We start from the raw sequence: 27,550 nt of genomic DNA on the forward strand, positions 1-27,550 counted from the left end.
GAACCAAATACCTTCAGTAGTATCCAGTAGACTCTGTTGAACGGTGAGTCCTCAAACAATCTGTTTTTCTTGATCGCTTTGTTCGAAGTTTTTCTTGATCTCCAAAAATTCTGATTTTTGTGTGTGAATGATCTCCAATATATAGAATTTCAATCTGGAAATTTTCACAACAAAATTCCTCCTGTAGAATTTTCAAGAAATTCGACAATATTCTAGACCGAATCTGCCGATAAAACTTGAATGATGTATTTGAAGGCTCTAATGAACTCTGATTGAAGTGAATTTTGGACTGGAAATTAAACTTAATATGAATATGATATATGGAGAAAATAAGCCCTAAATACCTTCGTTTGCATTTTTTTTTGAAATTTTGGCTTTTTTTTGCCTTTTTTTTTGCCTTTTTTTGTTTTTTTTTTTGAAAAAATAGCAAACTAACAAGAAGGATTTGAATCTAAATTAAAATTAAATAAAAAGAACCTGAAATGATGAATCTTTTGTGAACTAGCTCCGTTGGGGTACCTTGACGGATTTGTGTGCAAGAACAAGCAAGATTGATTGCTTCTTTCCAAGAGTCGGCCCAACTCTGATACCAATTGATAGGGAAGCGGTGGCGGGTTGATGAATGTTGCTCTTGTTGAGGAATCAAACCTAGAAAAAGCTCTAGACTCGATGAAGAATAATAAGAGATGAATGGGGAAGGTGGCGACAATAGCTAGGGTTCTTTGGGGTTTCTTTAAGTGCTGAAAACAAGGTAAGAAACAAGATTAGAACAAGATAAACAAAATATAAAGAAATTGAAAATAAAATATGATAACCAAGAAATCAAAAGATCTCCCTTATGAAGGTGAACGGTAAAGATGATGATGGTGATGATGGATTTGTGGAAAATAGATGGATAAGTGTTCTATCGAACCCTCCTAGTCGCAATGTAAAGGCAAACATGATAATACGGCTCTAACCAACCCTCCTAGTCGCAATGAAAAGGCAAATTGGAGTGTGAAGATTAATCTCCCTCACAAGAACTTGAAAGAACTCCAGGAGAAGAAGCTTCGAAGGCATAAGGCAATAAGCACTTGCAAAAACGAACTCTCGTTGTATTATTAATCAAAGAAATCTTCCATTACAAAGTTTAATGAAACCTCCTTTATATAGGGGCTGAGTTCTAAAGGTCCTAAATAACTAATGAATAAAATAATAATAAACTAAACATATCTTAACTCTAATTCCTATTAAAATAATAATAACTAAAGATAATATTTTTAACCCAATCTTAATTCCTAATAAAATAATAAATCTAATCCTAAAAGATAATGCATCATCCTATATTAAGTTATATTACAAATAATCAATAAAAATATTAAAAATTCGTAATATTTACAAAATCGCGTATAGGATTTTCTGCATGCACCGTCTTCAGTAAAATAGCCATATCTTGAGTTCCCGATATCGGATTGATGCGATTCAAGAACCGTTAGAAAGATAAGAGACAGACGGTCGTATCTCCAGAAGACATCTTGACTAAATAAGATCAGGATCCCATTCAAAAAGGCGTCGTAAGTCTGCTTCTGTTCTGATATTCTTTTCCAATGCTTGGACGAGTGGATCATTTGGAAGAGTTATTACTTCTTCCTTTGATGTGAGCCTTGTGATGCATGTATCATCCTCCCTTTCTTCAAAAAGATTCGACCTCGAATCTGAAACATTAAAGGGAGCAACATTAGAATCGTTTAATAATTCATTCACATTATACTTACCGAATAGATATACTTTGAATCTTCGAGACTTTGTTCTTCTAATAGGTTCGAGTAGAAACATTAGTCCAAAGAAGCACGTACTTTGGACTCTGGTGCATGTATCAGGTATCAACCCAATTTAATGCTTCCATTAAATCTGTCCAGGGCGATTGGGGTGGAGAGTTTCGCAGTCTCTCACCCCAACTAATCAAAGTTGGTATTGTGCACAGACTTTCTTGCCCCTATACGTCCGAGCAGAACGACATAATTGACAGAAAGCACAGACACCTTGTTGAGATGACACTTGTCTTACTAGCACAAGCCTCCTTACCAATGGAATATTGGTCTTATGCTATAATTGCTGTTGTGCAGTTGATCAATAAGCTTCCAACTAAAGTTCTACAAGGGATCTCTCCAAGTGAAAAACTGTTGGGAAAGAAACCGAACTACAATGAACTGAAAGTATTCGGTTGTCAGTGTTTTCCCCATCTTCAACCCTTTCAATCACACAAGCTAGCATTTCGTTCACAGCCATGCACTTATCTTGGCATCAGTCCTCAACATAAAGGGTTTCAGTGTCTTGCAGCTGATGGGAAAGTTTACATCTCTCGTCATGTAATTTTTAATGAGAACTTGTTCCCTTTTGCAGGTCGTACAACTGCAGTTCAGCCTCGTGTTCTTAAGAGTCAACAATCACAATCTCTTGAAATTGTGACTAAAATACCACGCGCACATAGTCAGCAAATGCCTCATGAAAATGCTCCTGACAGCACTGAACCAAATTCTCCAGTACCTCATGATATGGAAAATATGGACATGGAAGAAGATGCTGATGAATCCTTGAGTGTGAATACCTCCACTGAACCTAGTCTTGAACATGGAATTGATGAAGCCGTGAATTCTCCCCCTAGCATGGTTGCGTCAAGTAATGATAAGCCTGTTAATGAGTCACCAACCATTGTTGATTCTGAAGCCCCCTTGGGGCTGTTGTGCCACCTATTAACACTCACCCTATGCTTATAAGAGGTAAACGTGGAATCTTTAAACCGAAAGCATATTCTAGCTACTTTGATGAGGATGTACCATCGACCATTAGTGAAGCCTTGAAGTCACCAAAATGGGCTGCAGCAGTTCAGGATGAATTCAATGCCCTTCAAAGGAATGGAACCTGAAAACTTGTTGAGCTTCCTCCTGGACGAACAGCAGTAGGTTGCAAATGGTTGTTCAAAGTGAAAAGGAATCCAGACGGCTCAGTGCACAGACACAAAGCACGACTGGTTGCAAAAGGTTTTTCCCAAGTGTCTGGTCAAGATTATCTTGACACGTTTAGTCCAGTTGTAAAATTCACAACTCTCAATGTCGTTTTGTCCATTGATGTAGCAAATAACTGGGAACTAAGGCATATTGATATCAATAATGCATTTCTTAATGGAGACTTACAAGAAGTTGTCTTTATGAAGCAACCACCAGGGTTTGAGCAGTCTACTGCTGATGGCACTCCTCTTGTTTGCCAGTTACAAAAAGCGTTATATGGACTGAAGCAAACCCCTCGCAACTGGCATGCCAAACTAAAAGATGCACTGCTACAGATTAGATTTCAGGTGTCTCAAGCTGACACTTCCTTATTTTTTATGTGCACGGGGACAGAGTTTGTTTACCTTCTGGTTTACGTGGATGACATAGTCATTATAGGAGCTTCTACGCCTACGATTTCCAATATCATATGCATGTTACAAAATAAGTTTTCCCTTAAAGACTTGGGATCCCTCAGCTACTTTCTGGGAGTTGAGGTGAAACGAAGTAATGGAACTCTAATACTTAGTAAAAAGAAGTTTATCTTGGAGCTTCTGGAAAAGGCTGGCATGAGCAATGCTTCACCGTGTGCCACACCCATGATCATTTCCTCTAAGTTGTCTGAGGATGGAGAGTTATTGGCTGATTCTACTATGTATCGGTCCATTGTAGGATCTTTACTGTACGTCTGCCATACCAGACCTGAGCTTGCCTTCAGCGTTGGGAAGGTAGCCCAATTTATGCATAAACCTCGAGAAATACATCTAGTAACTATAAAATGCATTCTAAGGTATCTTGCAGGATCTGTGGAATATGGCTTGGCCTTTTTGCCTGCTAGATCAAAATTTTCAGTGTCAGCATTTGCTGATGCTGATTGGGGTGCAAATATTATTGATTGTCGATCGATTTCAGGGTATGGAGTGTTCCTTAACAATCATCTGGTTGCTTGGGGTTCAAAGAAGCAAAAGTCAGTCTCTCGCTCAACAATGGAGGCTGAATATAAAAGCCTGGCTGATGCTACAGCTGAAGTTACATGGGTAAGTACTTTGCTAACCGAGCTTGGTCTGAAACAACGTGTGAAACCTGTGATTTGGTGTGATAATACAGGAGCTGTTGCTATGAGTGCTAACCCGGTCTACCATGCACAATCGAAGCATGTTGACCTTGATGTGCATTTTGTTCGTGAGAAGGTGGCTGCTCAACAAATGTGTGTCAACTACATTCCTGCAGCTCATCAAGTGGCTGACGGCTTTACAAAGCCACTGTCTAGAGGTGCATTTGAAACATTTCGCACGAAGCTTGGAGTTCAAGAATGTGCCAAGTCAGAAGAAAAGAAGAGGAAGAAGTAGAGGGAATATTGGCATGATGAATCTGCATCATGCACGTGATGCTGCTCAATTTGGTTGGTATTAGTTAAGTTGTTAGCTAAGGTTGTTAGTCAGGTAGTTTTGTTGTTAAAAGCAGTTGTTAAGTCTGTTAAGCAAATACTTGCACCTTGAAGTTGTATATAAACATTAGCTTCCTAGTATCTCGATGTAGCTCTTTTATTCACAGAGAATTCAAGTATAATTCATCATTTCTTTGAGTTCCTAACAGTGCTTAAAGAAACCTTCAAGGAACATAGCTCCCTTAATCCGGTTAGTTACTATGATCTGTCTTTGGTAACTGTAGGCATAGTCTAAGAAGTTGATGTCCGAAAAGAAAATGTGTGGTGTTCTATAAAACAGAAGCAAAAATTGGCACTGGCGATGCAATTGAACCTGAGGCCTAGGCAAGTGGAGGTTTGGTTCCAGAATAGAAGAGCAAGGACCAAGTTGAAGCAGACGGAAGTTGACTGCGAGTATCTAAAACGATGTTGCGACAATCTAAAAGAGGAAAACATGAGGCTGTTAAAGGAAGTGCAAGAGCTCGGGGCATTAAAACTCTCACTGCAAGTCAACATGCATGTCAACCCTGTGCCCTTCTTGTGAACGTGTGGCGGTTGCTTCATCCTCTACTGCCACTTCCACCGCGAAGCAGGGCCACTCGAGTTCCTGCCTTCAGCGGGCAGTGCCGATTAGTCCTTGGGCTGCATTGTCATTGCCCATTACTCATTACTCATCGGCTCTTCAGTGCCCCTACTTCTAGATCATAGTTTGAATATTTTTAGGAGGATATATAAATCGTCAAACGATTAACGATTGTGGTTAGGATACGATTTTTCATTCATTTTTTTGAAAAAGAAAGAGAAAGTAAAGTGAGAAGTAGTGATTCCATGCAAAATTTCTAAATGGCTAAATTGAATTCCTATAATGATTTATTCCTTTTATTCAATCTATTGAACAGTTTCCAAAGAAAATTGCCATTAATAAAAATTTATTGAGTAGTTTCTATGTATTTATGTTTGTTTGGCTTTATATATTTTCTTTAAATTATATGTATTTATGTTTGTTTGGTTAGTGTTAGTGACTATTCTTATTTAATGTTCATAAATATATTTACAAGAAAATATTAGACACAATTATAAAACTTTAAAAATAAATGTTGGTTAATTTAAAATTAAAAAAAATTAAAGATTAAATTGAATAAAATATAAAATTTGAGTGACCTGAAATTTATTTATTATTTTAAGATATAATATTCTAATTAAAAACGTTACTTGGTGCGTTTTAATTGATCAATGTTGTTAATTAATGAAGGTTAATAATTTGAGATGAAATTATAATAAAATTAAGGGTAAATTATGTGTTTAGTATCTAAACTATCAATTTTGGTATGTGAACTTTCAATTTTTTTAAAAAAATCTTATCTAAAGTTTACTTTTGTTTCATTTTAGTACTCGTTTCAAAAATTAAAGTTAAGTTTTGAAAATTTTGAAAGTTTAGTTGCTAAAACTGATAGTTTATGTACTAAAAGCGTTAAGTTTTTAACGACGGACTATTAAAATGAAACAAAAACTAAACGTTAGGTATTATTACTACATGGATACCAGCGCGACATCTCACATGACGACAGATGCAGGTATTCTCTCGTCTTATTTCATTTCAAGCACTAAAAATCATAACATTATTGTTGGTAGTGGTCATTTAATTCCGGTTGTCGGTCACGGTAGCACTAATTTACCCCCACCTCATCCTCTTTTTGTTCTTCAAAATATGTTACATGCTCCCAAACTTATTAAAAATTTGATCTCTGTTCGTAAATTTACCACTAACAATATGGTTTCTATTTCTTTTGACCCGTTTGATTTTTTGGTCAATGATTTATAGACGGGGACCAAACTTATGAGATGTAACATTATTGGGGACTTATATCCACTCTTCTCAAATTATCAAGCCACATCACCCAAACATTCAGCTTTTACTACTGTCTCATGATATTTGGCATAATCGTTTAGGTCATCCTGGCGATAATATTATCAATTATCTTCGTATTAATAAATTTATTGAATGTAATAAGGCTTGTAAGACTTTTTGCTCATCTTGTCCTCTTGGGAAACATGTTAAACTTCCTTTTTATGATTCTTTATCGTACACTTTTCTACCGTTTAATATTATTCATAGTGATCTTTGGACTTCTCCAATTGCTAGCTCTTCCGGGCACCTTTATTATGTTCTTTTTCTTGATGACTATAGAAAATTTCTTTGGACTTTTCCTATTGCAAAGAAATCACAGGTCAAACAGTTATTCATGTCTTTCCATACTTTAGTCAAAACTCAATTTAAACGTAATATAAAGATTTTCAATGTGACAATGACACAGAATATATTAATGGCACTCTTGAGCAGTTCTTTGATCGTCATGGCTTAATCTTTCGTCTTTCTTGTCCTCACACATCGTTCCAAAATGGTAAAGTCGAAAGACACATCAAATCCATCAATAATATCATTCGGACCATTCTAGCTCATGCTTCTATGCCACCGTCCTTTTGGCATCATGCTCTATCTATGGCGACATACTTCTAAATATCCTTCCTTCTAAGGTCTTAGATTATTTGTCACTCGCACAAATCCTTTATCAAAGTGACCCTTCTTACTCAGATTTGCGTGTTTTTAGTTGTTTATGTTTCCATTGCTTCCCTCAACTACTATAAACAAATTACAGGAACGATCTTCCCCTTGTGCCTATCTTGGTCCGGCTCCAAACCATCGTGGCTCAAAATGCTATGATATGTGTAGTGGAAAAATAATAATTTGTCGTCATGTGCATTTTGTTGAAAGCAAATTTCCATTTTCGAAACTCCACAAAACCACTCCTACAAATTATGATTTTCTAAGTGATAATATTGATCCATCAATCATGAATGTTATTTCTCAGAATTTAACATCACAAAATCCACAGCCTGACCCAACCCAACGGCCCAACTCTCCACATATTCCTCATACTGGGCCGCGGTCTCACACGGGCCCAGCCACTCCCACTTCTTCTGCTACTCAGTCCCGACCCACTCCTCATGTAGCTCAGACGCTACAGCAGCCCCCCTCTAACATTTTCTCCTATCTCGGACTCGCCCACCTCATGTGGCCCAATCCCTAGCCTAAATTCGTCACCTTCATCCATGTCAGCACCACACTCCTCTCCTAGGGCCAATAACCCCATGCTCCACCGCATGACAACTCTTGCTATCAATGGTATTTTTAAGCCAAATTCTAAGTACTCTATCAATTGTCATGCGACCACCACTAAGGCTATTTCTTCTATTCCAAAAAAATCCTAAATATATTCTAACAGTGCCAAATTAGCTCGCACGCCTTCACTGGCCCTGGGACAGCATGCAGGCAAAAAGCCTCATCGATGGACAGCCGGAGATTGCACTGAACATATTTACTTTCATATCAAATCACATCCCATGGATTTTAAAAGATCGTGGTTCCAGCGTGCGGGGGAATTGCACCAACTTTTCGTGTCCCATCTTTCCCCGGTCAACCAGCAAGAAAGCTGCTTTATAACCCAAATTCATTACCAAGAAACCTAAACCTCCAAAGACCAGGCCTTTATCATTACGATTTACGCCTTCTTCAACGTGTGGCTAGCGAGCCTACTTTTCTGAAACCACGGTTTAGAGCTGAAGCCTTGTGTTAATTCATTCAATTGCAAGCTGAGTCAAGAAATATAAAAGCCACATAAAATCATGATTAAGCCAATATGATCACCAACAAAAGTCATGAAACCTCTAGCATATTTACCGAAAAATCATTAGATTTTTTTTATTTACGTGTCAAACATTATTAGAAAAAATATTACGGATTTAGTACCTTTTACAGAAAGATTCGCACCTTACATTGACGTGGCGTCGCGTTAGTAAATCATCATCCGCGTCTTTCTAGGATGGATGTTAAATCCGTAAAATTTTTTGAAACGATGCCTGATAGGTAATTAATTTCTATTATGATAATTTTTGTGTAAAAACGTGAAGTAGCTAATCAATTATTGTATAATAAAATTAAGTATTATGACCATAAATTATTAAAATAATAACTTAGTTATCAAAATAAAACGGATTAAAAATATAATAATAAAAAATATTTTTTTTAAAAAAATCAATGTTGAAAATAAAACATATTAAAATATTTGGTACAATTATAACTCGTGTATTTTCAATTATTATATTAAAAATTAATTATAAATTATGATAAAATGTTGTGTTTCTAAAAATAATAATTAATAAATAATAATTCATTTGATTTCTCAATTGTAATTAAAATTTTATTTTAATATTTTTTTATATTTTTAAACAATTAATTTTAAGAGTTAAGAAGTTTTTTTTTTTTAAAATATATGAAATTTATAATTTTTTAAATTATAAAATATTTCTTTTTATTATTATCATCATCATCATTTTGAAAAATAAATACTAGTTATAAAACTTTTATAAAATTATTCATATTTTAAATTACTTACTCTCAAAGTTTTCCTAGACTAAACTATATGTATATAAGTTGAAAGGGTGTATATAAGTTGAAAGGGTCAAAAAGACATTAGAAAGTGTCAAATGGTAATTGGTATACATAATTTTATTCTGTAATTTCATGCAAAAATCAAAATTTGTCGAGTTATAAAATAATTTACAAAAACATATTTAAAGATTTTAATGCAGAAAGTTTTTTGAAAAAAAATGAAAGAAAATCATTTTTACACAAATATCACCTATTAATTATCTATTCAACACCGTTTCAGAATTTAATTTTACAGAAATTAATTATCTTTATTTAAAGTGTTAGATCCGTAATATTTTCTCAAATTACACATAAATATAAAAAAAATCAGTAATTTTTCGCTAAATACACCCCGTCTCTCTTTATTTCTCTAGCTCTGTTTTATCTCTATATATGTAGTCCCATCCTTTCACTGTTGTGCTTCACCAAAACCAAAAGGCTGTTCACACCTCTGGCTGTTAAATCTCAAGCCATTTTCTCATAAACCAAACACATTAGGGATAAAACCCAGAAAGGAGGAAAGAAACAAAGACACAAAGAGGAAGAAATGGGAGATAAAGTTGATGGTTTGGGGTTAAGTCTGAGCTTGGGATGTGTGCAGAATCAGTCTTCTTCGAAGTTAAATTTCATATCTTTAGCTTCACCCTGCATGCAGAACCTTCAACAGATAAATGTTTGGAATGAACTGTTTCAGTCTTCTGACATGTCTTTTTATATATTTTTTCTGTTTTTTTTTTCTAGTAACATGAAATCTTAATACGCTAAGATCTGAGGTCTTATTGAACTGTAAAGAAAGAAGCTCAGATGATATGTAGCCCATGGGGTTCGTCATACCACATATTTAGCCATTTGTGGTTATCATATGTGTGTAGATCGACAGTCGGATACAAGATCATTACGTGCTGGAATTGACGTGAACCGAGCACTGGAAACGGCTGAATGCGAGGAGGAAGGTGGGCTGTCCTCGCCCAACATCACCGTTTCTAGCAATAGTGGGAAGAGAAATTAGAGAGACGTTGTGGGTGATGAAACCGAGGCTGAACGACGGTCGAGCTCTCCTTCCAGTGATGATGAAGATGGCGGCGGCGGTGAAAGCATGGAGAAAGAAACTTAGGCTTTCAAAGGAATAATCTTTGGTGCTTGAAGAAACCTTCAAGGAACATAGCTCCCTTAATCCGGTTAGTTACTATGATCTGTCTTTGGTAACTGTAGGCATAGTCTAAGAAGTTGATGTCTGAAAAGAAAATATGTTTTGTGTTTTTATAAAACAGAAGCAAAAGTTGGCACTGGCGATGCAATTGAACCTGAGGCCTAGGCAAGTGGAGGTTTGGTTCCAGAACAGAATAGCAAGGACCAAGTTGAAGCAGACGGAAGTTGACTGCAAGTATCTAAAACGATGTTGCGACTATCTAAAAGAGGAAAACATGAGGCTGTTAAAGGAAGTGCAAGAGCTCAGGGCATTAAAACTCTCACCGCAAGTCATGTACGTTATCCCTCCCACAACTCTCGCCATGTGCCCTTCTTATGAACGTGTGGCTGTCGCTTCATCCTCCGCTGCCACTTCCACCACGAAGCAGGGCCACTCGAGTTCCTGCCACCCGCGTCCCGTGCCGATTAGTCCTTGGGCTGCATTGCCGTTGCCCATTACTCATTACTCATCGTCTCTTCAGTGCCCCTGCTTCTAGATCATAGTTTGAATATTTTTAGGAGGATATATAGATCATCAAAAGAGACAGCAAAGTGAGAAGCAGTGTTTTCCATGCAAATTTTCTGGATGGCTAAATTGAATTCCTATAATGACTTATTCCTGTTATTCAATCTCTTGAATGTTTTATAAAGAAAATTGCCATTAATATAATTTATTGAGTAGTTTCAAATTAAAAGAAACACCTAACACCGAGATAGAAACCACGCCTTAAAGGATGACACAACATAACCGTAGTGTTGAAGTTGAGTAGTATTTACGAACTACTTGAATTTCAATTACCTGTATTAACATTTATTGGCTTTATATATTTTCTTTAAATTATATGTGTTTATGTTTGTATGGTTAGTATTAGTGACTATTCTTATTTAATGTTCATAAATATATTTACGAGAACATATTAGACACAATTATAAAACTTTAAAATAAATGGTGGTTAATTTAAAATTAAATAAAAATTTTAAAGATTGAATTGAATAAAATATAAAATTTGAGTGACCTGAAATTTTATTTATTATTTTAAGATATAGTATTCTAATTAAAAACGTTACTTGGTGCGTTTTAGTTGATCAATTTTGTTAATTAATGAAGGTTAATAATTTGAGATGAAATTATAATAAAACTAAGGGTAAATTATGTGTGTAGTATCTAAATTATTAATTTTGGTATGTAAACTTTCAATTTTTTAAAAATCATACATAAAATTTAGCTTTTGTTTCATTTTAGTACCCCGTTTCAAAAATTAATGTTAAATTTTGAAAGTTTAGTTACTAAAATGGATTAAAATTGATAGTTTATTGTCATGGTGGGAGGAGAAAGGCGAGAACACGAAGAGGGTAAGAGAGAATTGGGGGAAATGAGACGAGGGTTAGGGATTGAGAATGAGGGATTGGGGATTCTGGCACGTGAAGGAAATAAAGATAATTTACCTCTGGAGCAGATCAGCAGGAGTAGATTGGATATGAAGAAGCTAGAGCGGCCCAAGGGAATTAAAATAGCTGAGCCCAATAGTCCATATCTGCCAAACAAATGAAGAATGAATGAATTTGTTAGATTCAGTTACAAAGGACAGCCAGCTGGCATCCTTAAGATTCTGATTGTAACTAAATAAAACGAGCTGGATGTTGTATTTTCCTTATGCTATGAATGAACAAGCAATTCTTCTCTGAAATCTCTAAAATTTCTCTCTATTCCTATTACCTATTTCTCAAATTTAGTTTTTGTTTCATTTTAGTACCCCGTTTCAAAAATTAATGTTAAATTTTGAAAGTTTAGTTACTAAAACAGATTAAAATTGATAGTTTATGTACTAAAAGCGTTAAGTTTTTAACCGCAGACTACTAAAATGAAACAAAAACTAAACGTTATGGATTATTTTGAAAAAATTGAAAGTTTAGGTACTAAAACGGACTAAATTGATAGTTTAGGTACTAAATATGTATTTTACCTAAAATTAAAACATAAAAAATTTAATTTTTTTGTAAATAATTACATAAATTAAGTATGATTCAAGGGACAGATAATTAAATAAGCCTTTGTTTTAATTAACTTTACTCTGTTCGGAACCAAACTGTTATTTCCTTGGTTTCAAAGTCTTCCTTTCTTCAATCAATCAAAGTGTGATTCAATGTCCTTTTTTATCCCCGTTTTCAATTCACCAACAAAAGCAAGAAACCCAACAAAACAAGCTGAAGCAGAGGAGCTTTTGTCGTTTAATAATGGCGGATTCATACCCTCCCTTCACGACCAGACCCTCCACAAAGGCCAACACCATAAACAGAAACGACAGTTGTAATAACTACACGCGCCGCTTTCTTGGTAAGTTTATGTTTTTCACTTTCTTTCTCATCGCAATCACATTGTTCCCTTCCCAAGCTCCGAAGTTCATCAACCAAACAGTGCTAAACCAGTTTTGGGAACTCCTCCATCTTTTGTTCATTGGCATTGCAGTTTCTTATGGCTTGTTTGGTCGTAGAAATGTTGATGATGTTACTCATGATGATTCTCAGTCGAATGCTCCTGCAATTTCTAATTTTTCGTCTGTTTTTGAAGATGGTTTTTACGATTATTCGATGTACTGTAGTGGACAGGGTAAAGCCGGGATTTTTAATGTTAAAAATGGTAGCTTTGAGAACCCTCACGAGGAAAACGTTGTTCAAGCTTGGAGTTCAAAGTATGTTCAAGGGGAACCCATGGTTGTGTTGGCTGAACCACATTGTGAATTGAGTTCGTTTATTGATCATAACCCTTTGGGGTTGCCTGTTAGGAGCTTAAAATCATGGGTTGAAAGTGGGGTTAGTTCTGAATTTGGCAATGGAGTAAGCGAGTCTTCTGGTAAAAGTGTGATGGATTCGTCGGATAATTCAGATAAGATTGAAAGTTTGGGGTTTAGTCATTTAGGGTCTGAAAATTTTGAGGGGAAGTATGAGGAGAGTGATTTAAGGTCTTTAAGGACGAGACAGAGAGTTGGTGGTGGTGCCATCCTGCCTACTCATTTTAGGCCACTCTCAGTTGATGAAACTCAATTTCGATCACTCAAATCACAGTCTTTACATTCCCAACTTAGTTCATATTCACCGAGTAGCCTGTCCGCCTCACATTCGAGTTCATCCGAATCACCGAATTCCAAAACGACTGAATCCCTCAATGAAGGGAGTTCCCATCAGTCGTTTCCCCATAGGTCGGTGAATGCATCGCATTCTCGGCATTATAGTGATGGCTCATTGTTGGGGACACGCACTAGGAAATGCTTCGAGGATGAGCTGAAGGGATTCTGTGACAGCAAAAAGGATGATTCACCAAGTAGTAGTGGTACTAAAGGGTGGATTTCAAGTTATCCTTTAAAATTTGATGCAAAGCCTGTAGCTCCCTCTAAAGCTTCCCTGAGAGGGAAGTCTGTTAGGATGTTTCGGACCTTTAGAGGTAGTGGCAGTGCCAGAGGGCCCAGGGAAAATCATCCCAACAAACTATCCTCTAAAGGTGAAAGTGAACCAAAATTTGGACATTATAATCTCTCAGTCGGGTTCAAAAGGCTGAATCTTGGAGGTAACTCTGACATTCAAAACTCAACATTCTCTAAAAACCATAACCGAGAACAACGAGAGTGGTCGGAGAGCGAGGATGAAGGTTTTCGAGTGAGCTCGGGTGAAGAAACCATATCCGGGAGTTTGAGTGTAGCAGGAAATGATAGTTATGAGGTTGATAGGAAGGCTGGTGAGTTCATAGCCAAGTTCAGACAACAGATTAAGCTTCAAAGAACAGCATCAATAGATTCACTGAAAGGGCTCAACACATCTGGTAACTTTTTCAAGCTCGCTTTGAATTGAGGATTCTTCGTCCTCGTGTCCTAGTATGGTGACATAATTATTTATTATTCTATCTTGTATTAACGGTTATATAGTTGAAAATAAGATTTGATCAAGTTTTATGCAGAACCATCTAATTCAACTGTTGCAACGTGTTTTGAATAATTCATTGTGTTTTTCAAGTTCATCAAGCTGTTGAGATTTTGCTTTGATTTATTTGTGAGATTGATTAATATTATACTTATGTCGAAGGCTATTTTTCTATCAATAATATATAAAGTATTAAATACAATAATAAAATATATAATATTTTTAAAAATCTATTTAAATTTTATAAATAAATTATTAAAGAAAAACATCGGCTTCTAAAACCATATTCTACTTATTGTTATTTTCACTCTTCCCACAGTCCGACTACGTAGTATTTTATAAAAGAAAATATATTTAATGTAAATAAATATTATCTTATGTAGTGAGTAAGAAAATTTAAATTTTATAAATAAACTATGGAATCAAATATTCATGAACTGAATATAAAACAAAAATAATTATTAAGCTTATTTGTGTTTAAATTTTGAGAATATATGCGTAGAAAAATTAGAAAATAGGATAATTGAAAATTATTTTAGGATTTAATTCAAGTGATGAATTTCATGAAATATATTAAAAAATAAAAATTGTCATACGAAGTGAATCAAAATTGTATGAAATTCATCATCTCTACGCAACAAATTTTAAAATTATCATCACCTAAATAAGTTTAACGTATTATAACAAATGATCTAAATATTAAAATAATTTTCAAAATACTTTTTTTTCGAGAAAAAAAAATTCCCGTCTATATTGTTTACCTGAAGAACCCATTATGTTAAATAAAATGGCCTACCAAAAAATCATATTTTATTTTCGTGGACTGAATTATATTATTAATACATACGGCAGCCATTTTGTCAGCAATCCGATTATTTCCCAAGTTTAAGATTATATTTTAATGAAAAAAATAAAAACAAATACTAGTTTCATGCGTCATTATATTTAGGGTTAACGTTCGATCGATAATAGAGTTACGTCAAAAAATTTTGAGTATTTGAGTCAAAAGTCTTATTTTATAACTTAAAATTGACTTAAAATTTTTTCAAGTTTATTAAATTCGATCGAGGCAAATCAAATATTTGAGTTTCGGTTTAAATTTAATTATAAATATTTATAATAATATGATATTATTTGATTCTAGTCTAAATAATTTTTTTTATAAGTATATACAACACACATATATTTTTTCATACATGATATACATATATCATACAAATTTAGGGACTTGACTCAACCTAAAAAGTAATCAAATAATTACTAAAATTTTTAAATTATTCGAGTTGTATTTTACAACTCGATTAGAACTTAAAATTTTTTATTCGAGAAAAATTTATGAAATTACAAATTGAAGTCAATTCAAATCGAGTTCTCGAGTCGAGTCGAGTTGAGCCAAAAATATCGGTTTTTCTCGAGTCGAGTCTAGTTTTACTCACGCTTAATTACACTGTCTAAAAACGCCGTCGTTTCAAGAAGATACCCTCTGTGGCGTTAGGTTTTCGAGTTTCCTTAATCAAGGAGATTAGAAATTAATTACACTTTAATCGAAATCGAAATTACTGGGAGTTTGTTGATGAAAAGGAAAGGGGGAAAAAGAGTAACTGACTCAGCAAGAAAAGGGCCAAAATTAATGCTTTGTCTTTTAAATCCTTTAATTTCGAATTCGTTTTCCTTGGCATCTCCTCCTCTTTATTTTTTTCGTTGTCCTCTGAAAATTCCTCTCTTTTATCTTACTTTTCAATATCATATACAACTCTAGGTCAAACATGTTTTCATCTTTTCAAAGTTTGATTTTGCCTAAAGATCTTAATTTCTGTTGTCTGATTAAAATTTTCATCTGTTCGAGTTGATGTTCATGTTATCCTCTTTGTAGATTCCGGTTATTGGCAATTAAGATTGAAGGGTACTTTTTTTCCTTGTTAATTTGAGTGTTCTGTGTGTAATTTAAGGGTGGTAATTCTCCTTTTTTTATATAAGAAAAAAATGTCTGTATCTTTGTGAATTAATCGAGAGGAAAAAAAAAAGAGATGCATATTGAAGAATTGAAGGAAGGAGAGCAACAGGATCAAGATCAGAGTCAATTTTGCTGGGATAGCCTGGTTGTTTGGGATGCAAAGAGGGTTTTGGTGGGAGCTGGAGCACGTGCTCTTTTTTATCCAACCTTATTGTACAATGTTCTCAGGAATAAGATCCAGTCTGAATTTAGGTGGTGGGATCGAGTTGATGAGGTATAGTTTATCCTTTTTTTATGAAATACCTTTGCTGATTATGCGTCTATACCACGAATTATCGATGTATTTTTGTTGCACTTTGTGTAGCTATTGGGCAAGGGAAAGGGGGAGTAGAAATTATTATTATTTGTTGATTGTAGCTTAGTTTTCCTGGAATCCTAGTTGTTTAGTTTGCCAACGCACATAGATAGGCTGAAATTTATCTTGTCTGTTTAATTATGCTGATGATGGTTGATGCTGCCTCGAATTCAGTTTATTTTGTTAGGTGCCGTGCCTTTCCCTGCCGATGTTCCTCGGTTGAAGGATCTTGGTGTCTCCGGAGTTGTGACCTTACCGACATCGTTATATCATGTGAGTTCTCTTATGCTGTCAGCACCTATACTGATTCTGGCGCCTGCACAGCTGCAGGTATTGCCTATCTGGTTTATCAATTTTGTTTTGCACTTATTTAAGTGGCTGATAACTTGTTGGGCTTGTGTGGTACGTATTATTGCTCTGTTAAATGTAGGCTGTTCAAGATTACTATCTTCACAAGGTGAAAAATAATGGAATGCCTGTAAACTCTTGCCGCGTAATCAGAAAGAAAACCCCAACTGTACCAGAACAACAGGATGCAGCAGCCTTTGATGATGACTCCATAGTTGTGGTAGCAGAGTCGGACCTTGATGGATATGACGCTAGCTTTGACACAGATGTGCTTGATGAAGAGATGCCGGGCGAGGGAAGTCTTGCCGGCAGGTTGCAGTGCGCTAGTCACACAGCCATGACAAAACTTTCATGCCTATGGCCACGTTGCCGTGCGGATGAAAAGTCTTCTAGGAAGCTGTTGAGCAGTCTTGGTATCGACATTCGGGTTTATTGAGTTGTCGGCATCATCAACTCGATATGTTATGTCGAGTCTCTTTTGTGTAAACTTTTCAAGTTTTGTTTTTACATGCAATGTGCTTGTTTTTGTATTATTTTCATTTTCGGTTTGGTTATACGGAAAATGGAGTATATATACGAGGCGTAGAGATTGTGGAATCATGTTTGGTGACATTGGTTGGCAGTGTGTTCCATAAAAATGCTTCAATTTTACTGCAAAAGTTTAGCTGTGTAATATTCGGAAAATGTTCCATCTGTAATTTTTTTTTATCTCGTGAAAAGATGCTTTAATATTTAAAAGAAAATGTCATCAACTTTCGAGGTGTTTTGGGGTGCAACAACCTAATATAAGACTAAGAAAAAATGCGACCTAAAATATTATAAACAACACAATATTTTAGGTTGCATGTAACCTAAAATATTATATTTTTTTAACATTTTCGGTTGTAACTTTAAATATTATAAAAATGAAAACATTTTTAATTGCAACATAAAGTATGTTTGCAACAAAAAAAATTAATAAAAATTTAACATTTTAAGTTGCGCGCAACTTAAAATATTACGTTGTTTTATAATATTTTAGGTCCACCTTTTATATTAATGTTATAATAAGTGGTTGTACCATAGAATTCTCCTCAAATTTCTATTTCACTACACCTTTCAGTTTGGATAGAGCCTTGTGAATAAAATATTATGTTTGACTAAAATTCATGTATGTGATTTGTCATTGATATTTTTCAAATTAGATTTAAGTATATTTAATCCATTGAAAGTCAAACTAAGCAAAACCAACTTGGATTTGTTATTTTAAGTCTAATCTATTGGGTCATAGGATAAGTTGAACCTATAATTTTAGTAGAAACTATTACTGCATACGAGTATATTTTGATTAAACATAAAATATTTTTATTAATATATATATAATTTTTTATTAATATTGTAATACCTATCGATAGGGATAGAAACCCACAATTAGTTAATTTAGTGAAAGGATATACTAACTTCTTTAAATAAGAATAAGAATTTGAATCTTGATATTCATGAATGAAGTAAATTGGATAGAGAGAGTCCTCTCGTAATAATTTTTTTGTTAATATCCCTATTAATTAGTATGACATATTTTATTACGAATACAAAGGATTGTATACACGTTGTATAAACTCTAAATTTATACAACGTGCATGGTACATCATTTGATGTATTAGAACACAACACAAGTAGGATATATAAGTACTCGAAGAGGCGAAGATGACGCCTACTGGTCTTCATTGGCCTTATTTATTTGTCTCCATGACCTCCATCTTAATGGATGCTGAGAAATTACAAGGGGGACAAAAATAAATTGAGTTTAGGTTAATACCTATTAAGCATTCTTTAGTGTTGAGGTTTACGAAAATGTAAAGGAAGCGAAGATGAAGAGCTCACGTGCTGCAGTCGGTGTTCTTGGAGATGGGAAAATTAAATTGAACGTTGCACTTGGTCGGGAGAGATGCAGCAGCCTCTTCCTTGATGCAGGGCATACTAGCGGCGGTCTCTTTGACGCAGTTGCAGGCCGCCTGCTTGTCCGCGGTGGTTGAGGCGATGGTTTGGAGTCTCGACACGCTGCTACAACAGTCAGCCGTAGGAACCGCTTGGTTACCGGTAAGGAAAGGAATGCAGTGCACCAATGTGCCTCTAACTTGGTCGCAACTCACAGTGGCCGGCTCTTGGATACTGACAAGGAAACATTTAGTCATTAGCCGTTCTATTATAATGTTAAGGTTTATACAAATGTAAAAGAAGCGAAGATGATGAACTCACTTTTTGCAATCGGTCTTCCTGGAGATGGGGAAACTAACTTGAACGTTGCACTTGGCCGGCAGAGATGCCGCGGCATCTTCCTTGATGGATGGCATAGTAGCGGCGGTGTCCTTAACACAGTTGCAAGCCGCCTGCTTGTCCGCGGTGGTTGTGGCAATGGTTTGGAGTCTCGACACGCCGCTGCAACAGTCAGCCGTAGGAACCGCTTGAGTGCCGGTAAGGAAAGGAACGCAGTGCACCAATGTACCTCTAACTTGGTCACAGTTTACGGTGGTCTGCTCTTGGATACTGACAAGTTACAAACAAAGCCAAGGAAACATTAGTTATTAATCGTTCTATAATGTTAAGATCAATAAAAATACAAAAGAAGCGAAGATGATGAACTCACTTCTTGCAATCGGTGTTTCTGGAGATGGGGAAAATAAATTGAACGTTGCATTTGGCCGGGAGAGATGCGGCGGCATCTTCCTTGATGGACGGCATACTGGCGGCGGCGTCTTTAACGCAGTTGCAAGCCGCCTGTTTGTCCGCGGTTATAGTGGCGATGGTCCGGAGTTTCAACACGCCACTACAACAACCAGCCGCGGGAACCGCTTGAGCACCGGTAAGGAAAGGAACGCACTTGGCCAATGAGCTTCTAACTTGGTCACAACTTACGGTGGCGTCTCCTTGCTTTACCATGAATTGAAACATGACTAGCATCACGAAAACTGAGATAGTAGCACCCTTCATCGTTTTTGGTAGTAGGAAGACTCGGTGTTTGTGTAAATGTCTAAGTGATCTCCGATGAATGGTAAGCCCAGACGCATGAGGTATATATAGCAAAGCTTGGGACTATTGAGAATTATGAAATGACAATAGCCGTTATAAGAACTTGGCAGCTTCTTCGCATTCAAATGTCATTTAGCTATCTTGAGAAAAGTAAAGAGGTTAAGCTTTGTTGCGTCATCTCTGCGGTTTCACTAGTTCCTTTAGCCGCTCTAATGCATGCATGTCTCGTTTTCTACCCCACGCACGCCAACATGAACATCGTTTTATGTCCCTTTTAAGATTTATATTTAGGGTTCATGGTTATCTTATAATAATATTATCTTTAAAGTTTAAATACATTATTTCGATCGAAATATTGCGGGTTTTAACTAAAAGTGTAAATGAACAAAATGTTTGAAGAACTTTTCGTTTATTATGATATATAAACAATTACTGACAAATTTTTATGTTCATTTAATAAATAGATAAACATGAAAAAAATGTGTTCAGATCATTTATGTTCACAAACAAACTCATTTACAAATTTGTTTATCAATTTATTTATATGCTCGTTTATCCGATTTTACTTTTAATTTTATTTTTTGCATTTTAAATATTAGTGAAGATAGAGACTTAATTAAACACGTGATGAACTTTGGAATTCAAATTGTGGAATTTAAAGAATTTCACCATTTTTTTTAAGCTTGCTAATAAAATGGTTAAAAGTGAGAGCTGGTTGTCAAGGGGATTAGAGCCATACAAAAGAACATACTAACGAATGCTAGACAAACATATAAAATAAATATGTTTATGAATGTTAAACAAATTGAACACAAATATTTTAAAAAATAAACAAACCAAACATAAAGAATTTTTTTTAAAAAAAATACGAACATAACTTTATTTGTTCAAACCATGATAATTTATACTCCTACTCTGTCTAATGTGGACAAGAATGAAGAAGATGACAGTTTCGGTGCATTGGAATCATGTTTATTGAAGATTTGCTTTATCAAAGCCACCGCCTTGGACGTCTCTTAGGTGTCTGCCCAAACTCTTAAGAGTACAAAGGTTTAAGCTATCTAGTAATTAATAATTTTTAATAGATCATAATAATTGTTGTAGATAAAAGTTCAATAATTAATTTTCTTAGAAATAATTTCTTTTTAAAAATATATAACTTTTTAGATAAAATACAAAATTTACGACATTGATATTGTTGTAGATAAACTCTACAAAGATGAATGATTCTGGGCATGTGTTGATTGATTTACACTGCTTACAGTGATGCGGCAAACTCCCCCTGGAGTGCACGGCTGTCGGAGATGTTGGAAAAGGGTTAAGGTGGAGGTGGAGACGGCGGTGCCGCCGTGGGGGACGAGTTAGGAGGTCATTTCGTCAAGTATCTTAATAAAATAGCATTGTCTTACATTTTGAAAAATGAAGTCCAAAGAATCCGTGAAGGATGTCATTTTGTGAAAAACAATTGACGAGATAACATTCTGTGAATTAGGATTATCATCGTATTAACTATCGTGACATGACAACATTGTCTTGATTTAATTTTAAAAAATGAAGGAAACAGATTATGATTCTGGGACTCAAATTCCAGCAAAGTTTCCCGAAAACGTTGCAAATATTCAAGTGCCGATCCCATCGGATCCAGTACTGCTTCCGTTGCTATCAATGTTGATCAGTGGATGTTGAATATCTAGTGAAGAAACACAGAATACAAGTATATTGAATAGAGAATGAATACCACATCTGGTTTACAACTCCTCTGCTGTTTATATACAGCTCTTCATAGTTGTTATAGTCTTAACAGACTTTGTAACTAACCATTAACAACCTCAACTAAACATTAACAGCCTTGACTGCTAACAAACTTCTAGAATCACTAAACAACATGCACTAACTCATTATGCTAACAGTGGATAACGTTTGATGAATTATTTGACGCACCGGAGTCTGCTGCTGTTGATGTTCCAGTTCCCAACTGTGCAGTGACTCCTAGGGCGACCACTGCGATCCACAAGCAGCCGAAGAAGCTGCGTTATAAGGGTGTAAGGAGAAGGCCATGGGGGACGTACGCAGCAGAGATAAAGGATCCTAAGAGAAATGGTGCCTGGATCTGGCTTGGCACTTACGAGACGCCGGAAGATGCTGCACTGGCTTATGACAAAGCAGCTTTTAAAATGTGCGGCGCAAAAGCCAAGCTGAAAGTGACTCCTAGGGCGACCACTGCGATTCACAAGCAGCCGAAGAAGCTGCGTTATAAGGGTGTAAGGAGAAGGCCATGGGGGACGTACGCAGCAGAGATAAAGGATCCTAAGAGAAATGGTGCCTGGATCTGGCTTGGTACTTACGAGACGCCGGCAGATGCTGCACTGGCTTATGACAAAGCAGCTTTTAAAATGTGCAGCGCAAAAGCCAAGCTGAATTTTCCTCATCTTGTTGGCTCAGCTCAGGTGGAGCCGGTGAGCGAAGATCTCCGGAGCCTGGCTCATCTTGGCCATCGGCTCAGGTGCCTTCCTCTAGGACTCCCAAGTAGAAACGGAGGATTAGCCAGATTAATTCGATATTTGAAACTGGGTTAGGAATTGAATTAAAACTAAACTTATATCAATCAATGTCAACTGAATTTCAACAGATAATTATCCGTTAATGGAAAGATCATTTGAATTGCAAAACTTTATTCGATTTTGGTAAACATTTTAGCTCATTTAACTTCTGTATTTATAAAAGGATTCTTCATGGTGTATCTGACTAATTAAAATGTTTCAGCCACACCACCAGACCAGGTGCTGTTCTTCCCGACTCAGAAAGGAATAAACAAAGGCTTCAATACAAGTTGGTGTAATTCTAGAATTTTAAAGCAACAATCACAAAAGCAGGCATGCAGCAGTATCCATGTCCCAAAAGCAGATTCATCTGTAGCTGAGATGTGAACAAAAATCTGGCTATTCAACTAAACATTGGTTCAATCGGTTGCTTTTCTCTATCTTCACGGTCTTGGATGCCGTCTTCTGTATTATCCACACCATTAGACATCAGTGAAATGCAGTTGGTTCAAGGAATAGACTCTGATCCAAAGTTTTCTCAATCCAATTAAGAAGCATAATTTTTAGAAGTTGAAATAACCAAATATTTACTGAATTCAAGATGGTATTGAAATAGGTATCAATATCAGGCCACTGATTTCTAAGAACAGAAAACCATTGGACGCCATGAAAACCACACTGACTCTTCAGTAAACAGAGAGAGAGAGAGAGAGAGAGAGAGAGAGCGAGAAGGAGAACATGTTTAAGGATATATAATGGAAGTTAAAAAAAAAACTAGAGAAGGAAATACCTCTTTGGTCGGCTTCGGTCTTCTTCATAGTCCATCACTCCACCAGGTTCAAAGTAGATCTCTTCGATCCCACAGAAGTCAACTTCAGCCTGCTTACAGTTGGTAACCTCTGCCACAATGTAAGTAAGCCACATCGACCAACATATCTTGATATTGATTGAGTGAAGTTGTGGCATGCTAAATATAGATCCTAACCTCCTTTGCATCTTAACTAGGAAGTTGCAGCTTTAAGATCCAATGTTATTTGTTTGGGCATTTTTTGCAAGAATTAAAGGACTCATTCCGACCATCACCCCCCACCAAAAGAATTAAAAGTGTGAATGTACATCAACAACTACCATAGATGTAATTAGTTTTGTATTCTTCAATGCTTATATAAAATTAGTTTAAAAACTAAAAGACAAAGAAAGTAATGAGAACACTTTCAGCCCACATTAACGTTCTCGTGTTTTTTTAATGGTTCAATACCGAATTATAGCAAAAGGGCAATCGATATAAAACTCAAACTAGATTCAACTGACCTTGGCAGAGATGGACTTCTTTACTTCTTCCACCCTATCTTCAACCTCCTTTCGATGTTTTTTGTCCAACTCACTCATATTATCTGCCCATTTTATCTTCTCTTGAATTGAGATTAGTAAGTTGTCTGATGTTTCCAACCTAGGTTTAAAATTCAAATCCATAGACAGATTTATTAATATTATATATATATATGCCGATTTATCAAATTTAACTTTTTATTCTGTCAGGTCTACTTGGACAAAATAGCTCTAATGAAAAAATCGAAAATGTAATAGAAAATCACACGGTAGCAACTATAACTGCAGCATGGACAGAGGTCTTAATGAAATGCTCTATTTGAACTACAGATGTTACCAGTTTGACAGTGTTTCTATCATACTCCCAAGTTGTCCTGGCCTCAAATCCCTCCCAGCAGCAAATTGGATCTTCCAGAACAAATATTAAAGATTTTAACAAGCAAGGAAAGATAAATGTAAAGGAGAATTCTTGAGAGGAAAGGCCAGTGAACTCATACCTCAAAACATCTTCGCAGCTGATCCAGCTTTCCTCTGACTATACCCTAACAAAAAGGTTGGGAAAAATGAACAAAAATCAGCACACTTTCAGTATATTTGCACCTCTGGTAGAACTCACTTCCCTTAAAATTTAACAAAACACCCAATGGGAAGGCAAGTGCCCTGCCATCCCCTTCTTTCTCAAATCTTTGTGAAAGCAGAGCCCAGAGTATGATCTAAGGTATTGAGTTTGACCACCAAAAGAAAGATCAAATAGCTGTAGAAATAACTGTGAACAATGCAGGGCCACTCTAAAAGTTAACCGTCCCAAAAAGACAAACATGAATGCAGAATTCTTTCACATGCAACACATTGCATAAAAAACATCCATTGGCAACCAAAAGATCATGTTCACAGGGCCTCTCAAGGCCGTTCCAGTAACTAAAGCATGTCATAATGGAGTAAATCCTAGGATAAAAATTAATAGAGAATTAAGCCAGGAGTCTACCCACCGCATACATGCACTCATTGATAAGAAAATCTTCAAGTTCACGAACATTGGTGACATCTAACTCCAGCATTAGTTGATCATATGGTAATACCTGGTCAAGATATTTAAATGGTAAATGAACTTGATGCAACCAACATTTAAAACCTATAGTGCCCTTGTCAGACAAAGGGTATATCCAATTCAGTTAGAAAGTGGAAGAAAACAATTCAGAAAGGCATTAAATTTTTCAAGTGATTCTAAAGACTTGGTTTCATCATGTTACGAAGTCAAAGTGGCACGGTCAATGAATATCAAAATAACTATAACCACTACAATGGAACGAGGCTGGCAACTATAGCATATTTAGATGAGCAAATGCCCTCATAACTCAATTACAATACCTTGTTTGTCTCAGCAAATGTAAGGACAGTGAGCTGCTTTAACTTGAGAACTTGATCAGGGACCAGTTGAGGAACGATGCCACTATTGCCTAATCAAATAGTTTAAGCAGCCAGTGTTAGTAACGTTATGATGTGAAGAATAACTATAACAACAATCAAAGACAGAGAAATACATCAAGTGGATTAATTAAGTGAAGGGTGACATTTAGAAGAGTAAAACTGGTAATCTTGAAGAGATTTACACGGTAGTGACAAATGTTTACTACTAATGATCTTCAAATTGTCTCAAATAGAAAACAAACGGTACAAATGAATGTACTGCGACAATTAAGCTGCTTTGCAAATAGCAACAAATCCGGTTTATCTTGAGAGGACAAAACCCATTGAGATATATTGCCATTTTGTACGAGAGAAAATTCAAAAAGGGGTTGTTCAAACGAAGCATGTACCCACCAAAGATCTACAGGCTGACATTTTGACAAAAGGGTTAGGAACTAAACAACATGAACATTTGATGTACAAGTTGGGAATGCTAGATATATACCATTCTCCAACTTAAGGGGGAGTGATGAAAGGTAGGTTAACTGGTTAGTAAGGGGGTTAGTTACAATTAAGAGAGTAATTATTGTATATAAACTGTAATGCTTTTACAAATAATCGTAGAGTATAGAAGAAGTATTCTTTTCCTCATATCGATCATCTTCTGTGTATCATTCTCTTCATGTTTCCTCTTTTTAATTTTAGTCGGTGAAAACTGTATATGAAGACTGTTCAAATATGTATTTACTTATTTATTTATACATGCATTGCATTTTATCTTTATTTTTAATTTTCTGACTGCCGGAGGTCTTCCACGGAAGCTGCTCTCAACCATGCGTTGGGGGCAGCCTACTACCCTACCTCCCCTTACACCATTGCATATGGAAATAGGGTTTTGTTGTTGTTGTTGTTGTAGAATAAAACTAAAATCCTTAAAGCACCCTATAGAAATACCCTTACAATCAACCAATCCCCTCCTTAGCTAATTTATCGGCCTCCCAATTACAGCCCCTAGGAATCAATCTAATAATAACCACCCTCTCTAAAACTAAGGGCACAATATCCAAAACAAGGGAACTGAAGAAAATAGGAACAGAATTAGGCAACAAAATCTAGTCTACTGCAGATTTGCAGTCACTTTCTAAGATCAGTCTTCCCTTCATTACTCTTTTTCTTATCGTAGATTACTCTGATCACCCTATGAACGTTGACAAAAACATTGGAAACTTGACATAAACAATAAAACACAGGTTTTCCAGCTTACTCTTGTAATCGCTCCATGTGCCATGGGCAAATAACCGAAGAACCTCCAGGTACACCGAGTTTTCAGTTCCGTCAAGCTGCAAAGGTATATAGGTTTCTTATAAATTACAATTAAACTAAAGCACAAACCAAAAGTGAAGCAATGAATAAAACTAAAACAGCAGACTATTGACAGAAAAAGAAACAAGGAAAAAATTTTTATTAAGCTATGTGCAGCAAAAAAATAACTAGTGACGACTTCTATTTCTTAGATTGAGGAAAGTAGAGGAAAGAAGAGAAAAGAAACTGATAATGGAATAGGACTTTACCTCAGCGACAGTGGGCACGGCAAGAATCTCGGAGAAGGCGAAGAGTGAAGGATGCGAAGTCGCTTCGACAATAACGGAAACAAGGGCCGTCCCCTTCTGAGCCGACGCTTGCTTAACGAAGTGATCGATGAACTCGGCTTGCTTTTGCTCGATATCCATCTTAAAAACTCGTACCCCCGACCACAAACCAGGAGGGCGAAAAAGAAAAAGGAAATGGAAATAAGTTGAAGAATGTTACTGAAAACAAAAAACACGGAGAGAGAAGCTTTCAGGAAAAAAAAAAGGGAGCAAGTTAGGGTTTTGGCGTTGGAGACGACGGAAAAAATTTAGGTATGAAAATTTAGGAACTCAATGAGGCAGCCTCAGAAGCTCCTCAATACACACATTCCGATTTAACCAAATTTCTGGGGCTTTTACGGTTTTATAGTTTCTGTGAGAATGAAAATGAGGAATCTGATACAACCTCTCTTTTTTTCACCGACAGGAATTTGTTATAATTTTTTTTTAAATATAATGAATTATTAAAAATATACGAAAACAGTATATAATTATAAAAAATCTCACTTTATTTACAAATATACAGAAATATAAAAACGGTATTATTACAATACCAATTTATAAAGTTCTATGCGGTTGAATTAAAAAAAACATTTTTCACTGTTTTTTTCAGTAGTTTTAGAATGTATTTGATAAAATATTAATTTTTTAATAATTTTGAGTGAATACAAATTAATATTTATTTTAAAAAATCAATCATTTAACTGGTGTCTTTGTGAAGCGGGCCCCTTTGACTATATAGTTTGGGCTTAAGACTTCAATGGCTTGCTTATGCGTTCTTATACATTAATGGATTTGATCCAAAAAGTCTAAAATTAAAATATACTTTATGTTTGTGATAAAATAAATTTGGTTATAGCAAATCATCATTCTTTAAGAATTTTTATAAGAACAAATCATCAAATAGCCTTCAATCACTGAAATTACAATAAAACATAA

At 35.7% G+C, this 27,550-nt stretch overlaps 4 protein-coding genes and 2 pseudogenes across 7 annotated transcripts; 4 read left to right on the plus strand and 2 right to left on the minus strand.

Annotated features, from left to right (window-relative positions):
* The first annotated feature begins 9,372 nt into the window (after positions 1-9,372).
* LOC120181613 lies at positions 9,373-10,633 on the plus strand (annotated as a pseudogene).
* Positions 10,634-12,238: 1,605 nt separating this feature from the next.
* Positions 12,239-13,997, plus strand: LOC120181611. The gene has a single exon (XM_039186702.1). It carries the CDS (start codon positions 12,365-12,367, stop codon positions 13,970-13,972), a length of 1,608 nt encoding a protein of 535 aa, XP_039042633.1. The 5' UTR covers positions 12,239-12,364; the 3' UTR covers positions 13,973-13,997.
* A 1,606-nt stretch (positions 13,998-15,603) lies between these two features.
* Positions 15,604-17,272, plus strand: LOC120181612 (phosphatidylglycerophosphate phosphatase PTPMT1-like). 2 transcript variants are annotated; one of them, XM_039186703.1, is made up of 3 exons: positions 15,604-16,269; positions 16,525-16,680; positions 16,781-17,272. In XM_039186703.1, the coding sequence occupies exons 1-3, from the start codon at positions 16,069-16,071 to the stop codon at positions 17,132-17,134; spliced, it is 711 nt and encodes a 236-aa protein (XP_039042634.1). In that variant the 5' UTR covers positions 15,604-16,068; the 3' UTR covers positions 17,135-17,272. The 2 variants fall into 2 exon arrangements, with proteins under 2 accessions (XP_039042634.1, XP_039042635.1); XM_039186704.1 differs by having other exon boundaries at positions 16,525-16,623.
* Positions 17,273-18,557: 1,285 nt separating this feature from the next.
* Positions 18,558-19,753, minus strand: LOC120181724. Its single transcript, XM_039186810.1, has 3 exons — positions 19,325-19,753; positions 18,937-19,224; positions 18,558-18,849 (listed from the first exon to the last, which is right to left on the minus strand). The coding sequence occupies exons 1-3, from the start codon at positions 19,666-19,668 to the stop codon at positions 18,558-18,560; spliced, it is 924 nt and encodes a 307-aa protein (XP_039042741.1). The 5' UTR covers positions 19,669-19,753.
* Positions 19,754-21,258: 1,505 nt separating this feature from the next.
* LOC120181725 lies at positions 21,259-22,546 on the plus strand (annotated as a pseudogene).
* LOC120181627 (COP9 signalosome complex subunit 7-like) lies at positions 22,451-26,850 on the minus strand. Of its 3 annotated transcripts, none has more exons than XM_039186716.1 (9): positions 26,555-26,850; positions 26,248-26,323; positions 24,945-25,033; positions 24,566-24,655; positions 24,074-24,118; positions 23,914-23,984; positions 23,559-23,697; positions 23,038-23,129; positions 22,451-22,712 (listed from the first exon to the last, which is right to left on the minus strand). In XM_039186716.1, exons 1-9 carry the CDS (start codon positions 26,711-26,713, stop codon positions 22,691-22,693), a joined length of 783 nt encoding a protein of 260 aa, XP_039042647.1. In that variant the 5' UTR covers positions 26,714-26,850; the 3' UTR covers positions 22,451-22,690. The 3 variants fall into 3 exon arrangements, with proteins under 3 accessions (XP_039042647.1, XP_039042649.1, XP_039042648.1); XM_039186718.1 differs by having other exon boundaries at positions 22,452-22,712; positions 23,038-23,146; positions 26,555-26,849; XM_039186717.1 differs by having other exon boundaries at positions 22,454-22,712; positions 23,038-23,126; positions 26,555-26,848.
* Between the last annotated feature and the right edge of the window lie 700 nt (positions 26,851-27,550).

This window comes from Hibiscus syriacus, unplaced genomic scaffold, assembly GCF_006381635.1.
Source record: "Hibiscus syriacus cultivar Baekdansim isolate YM2019G1 unplaced genomic scaffold, ASM638163v2 tig00112530_pilon, whole genome shotgun sequence".
Lineage (NCBI taxonomy): Eukaryota > Viridiplantae > Streptophyta > Magnoliopsida > Malvales > Malvaceae > Hibiscus > Hibiscus syriacus.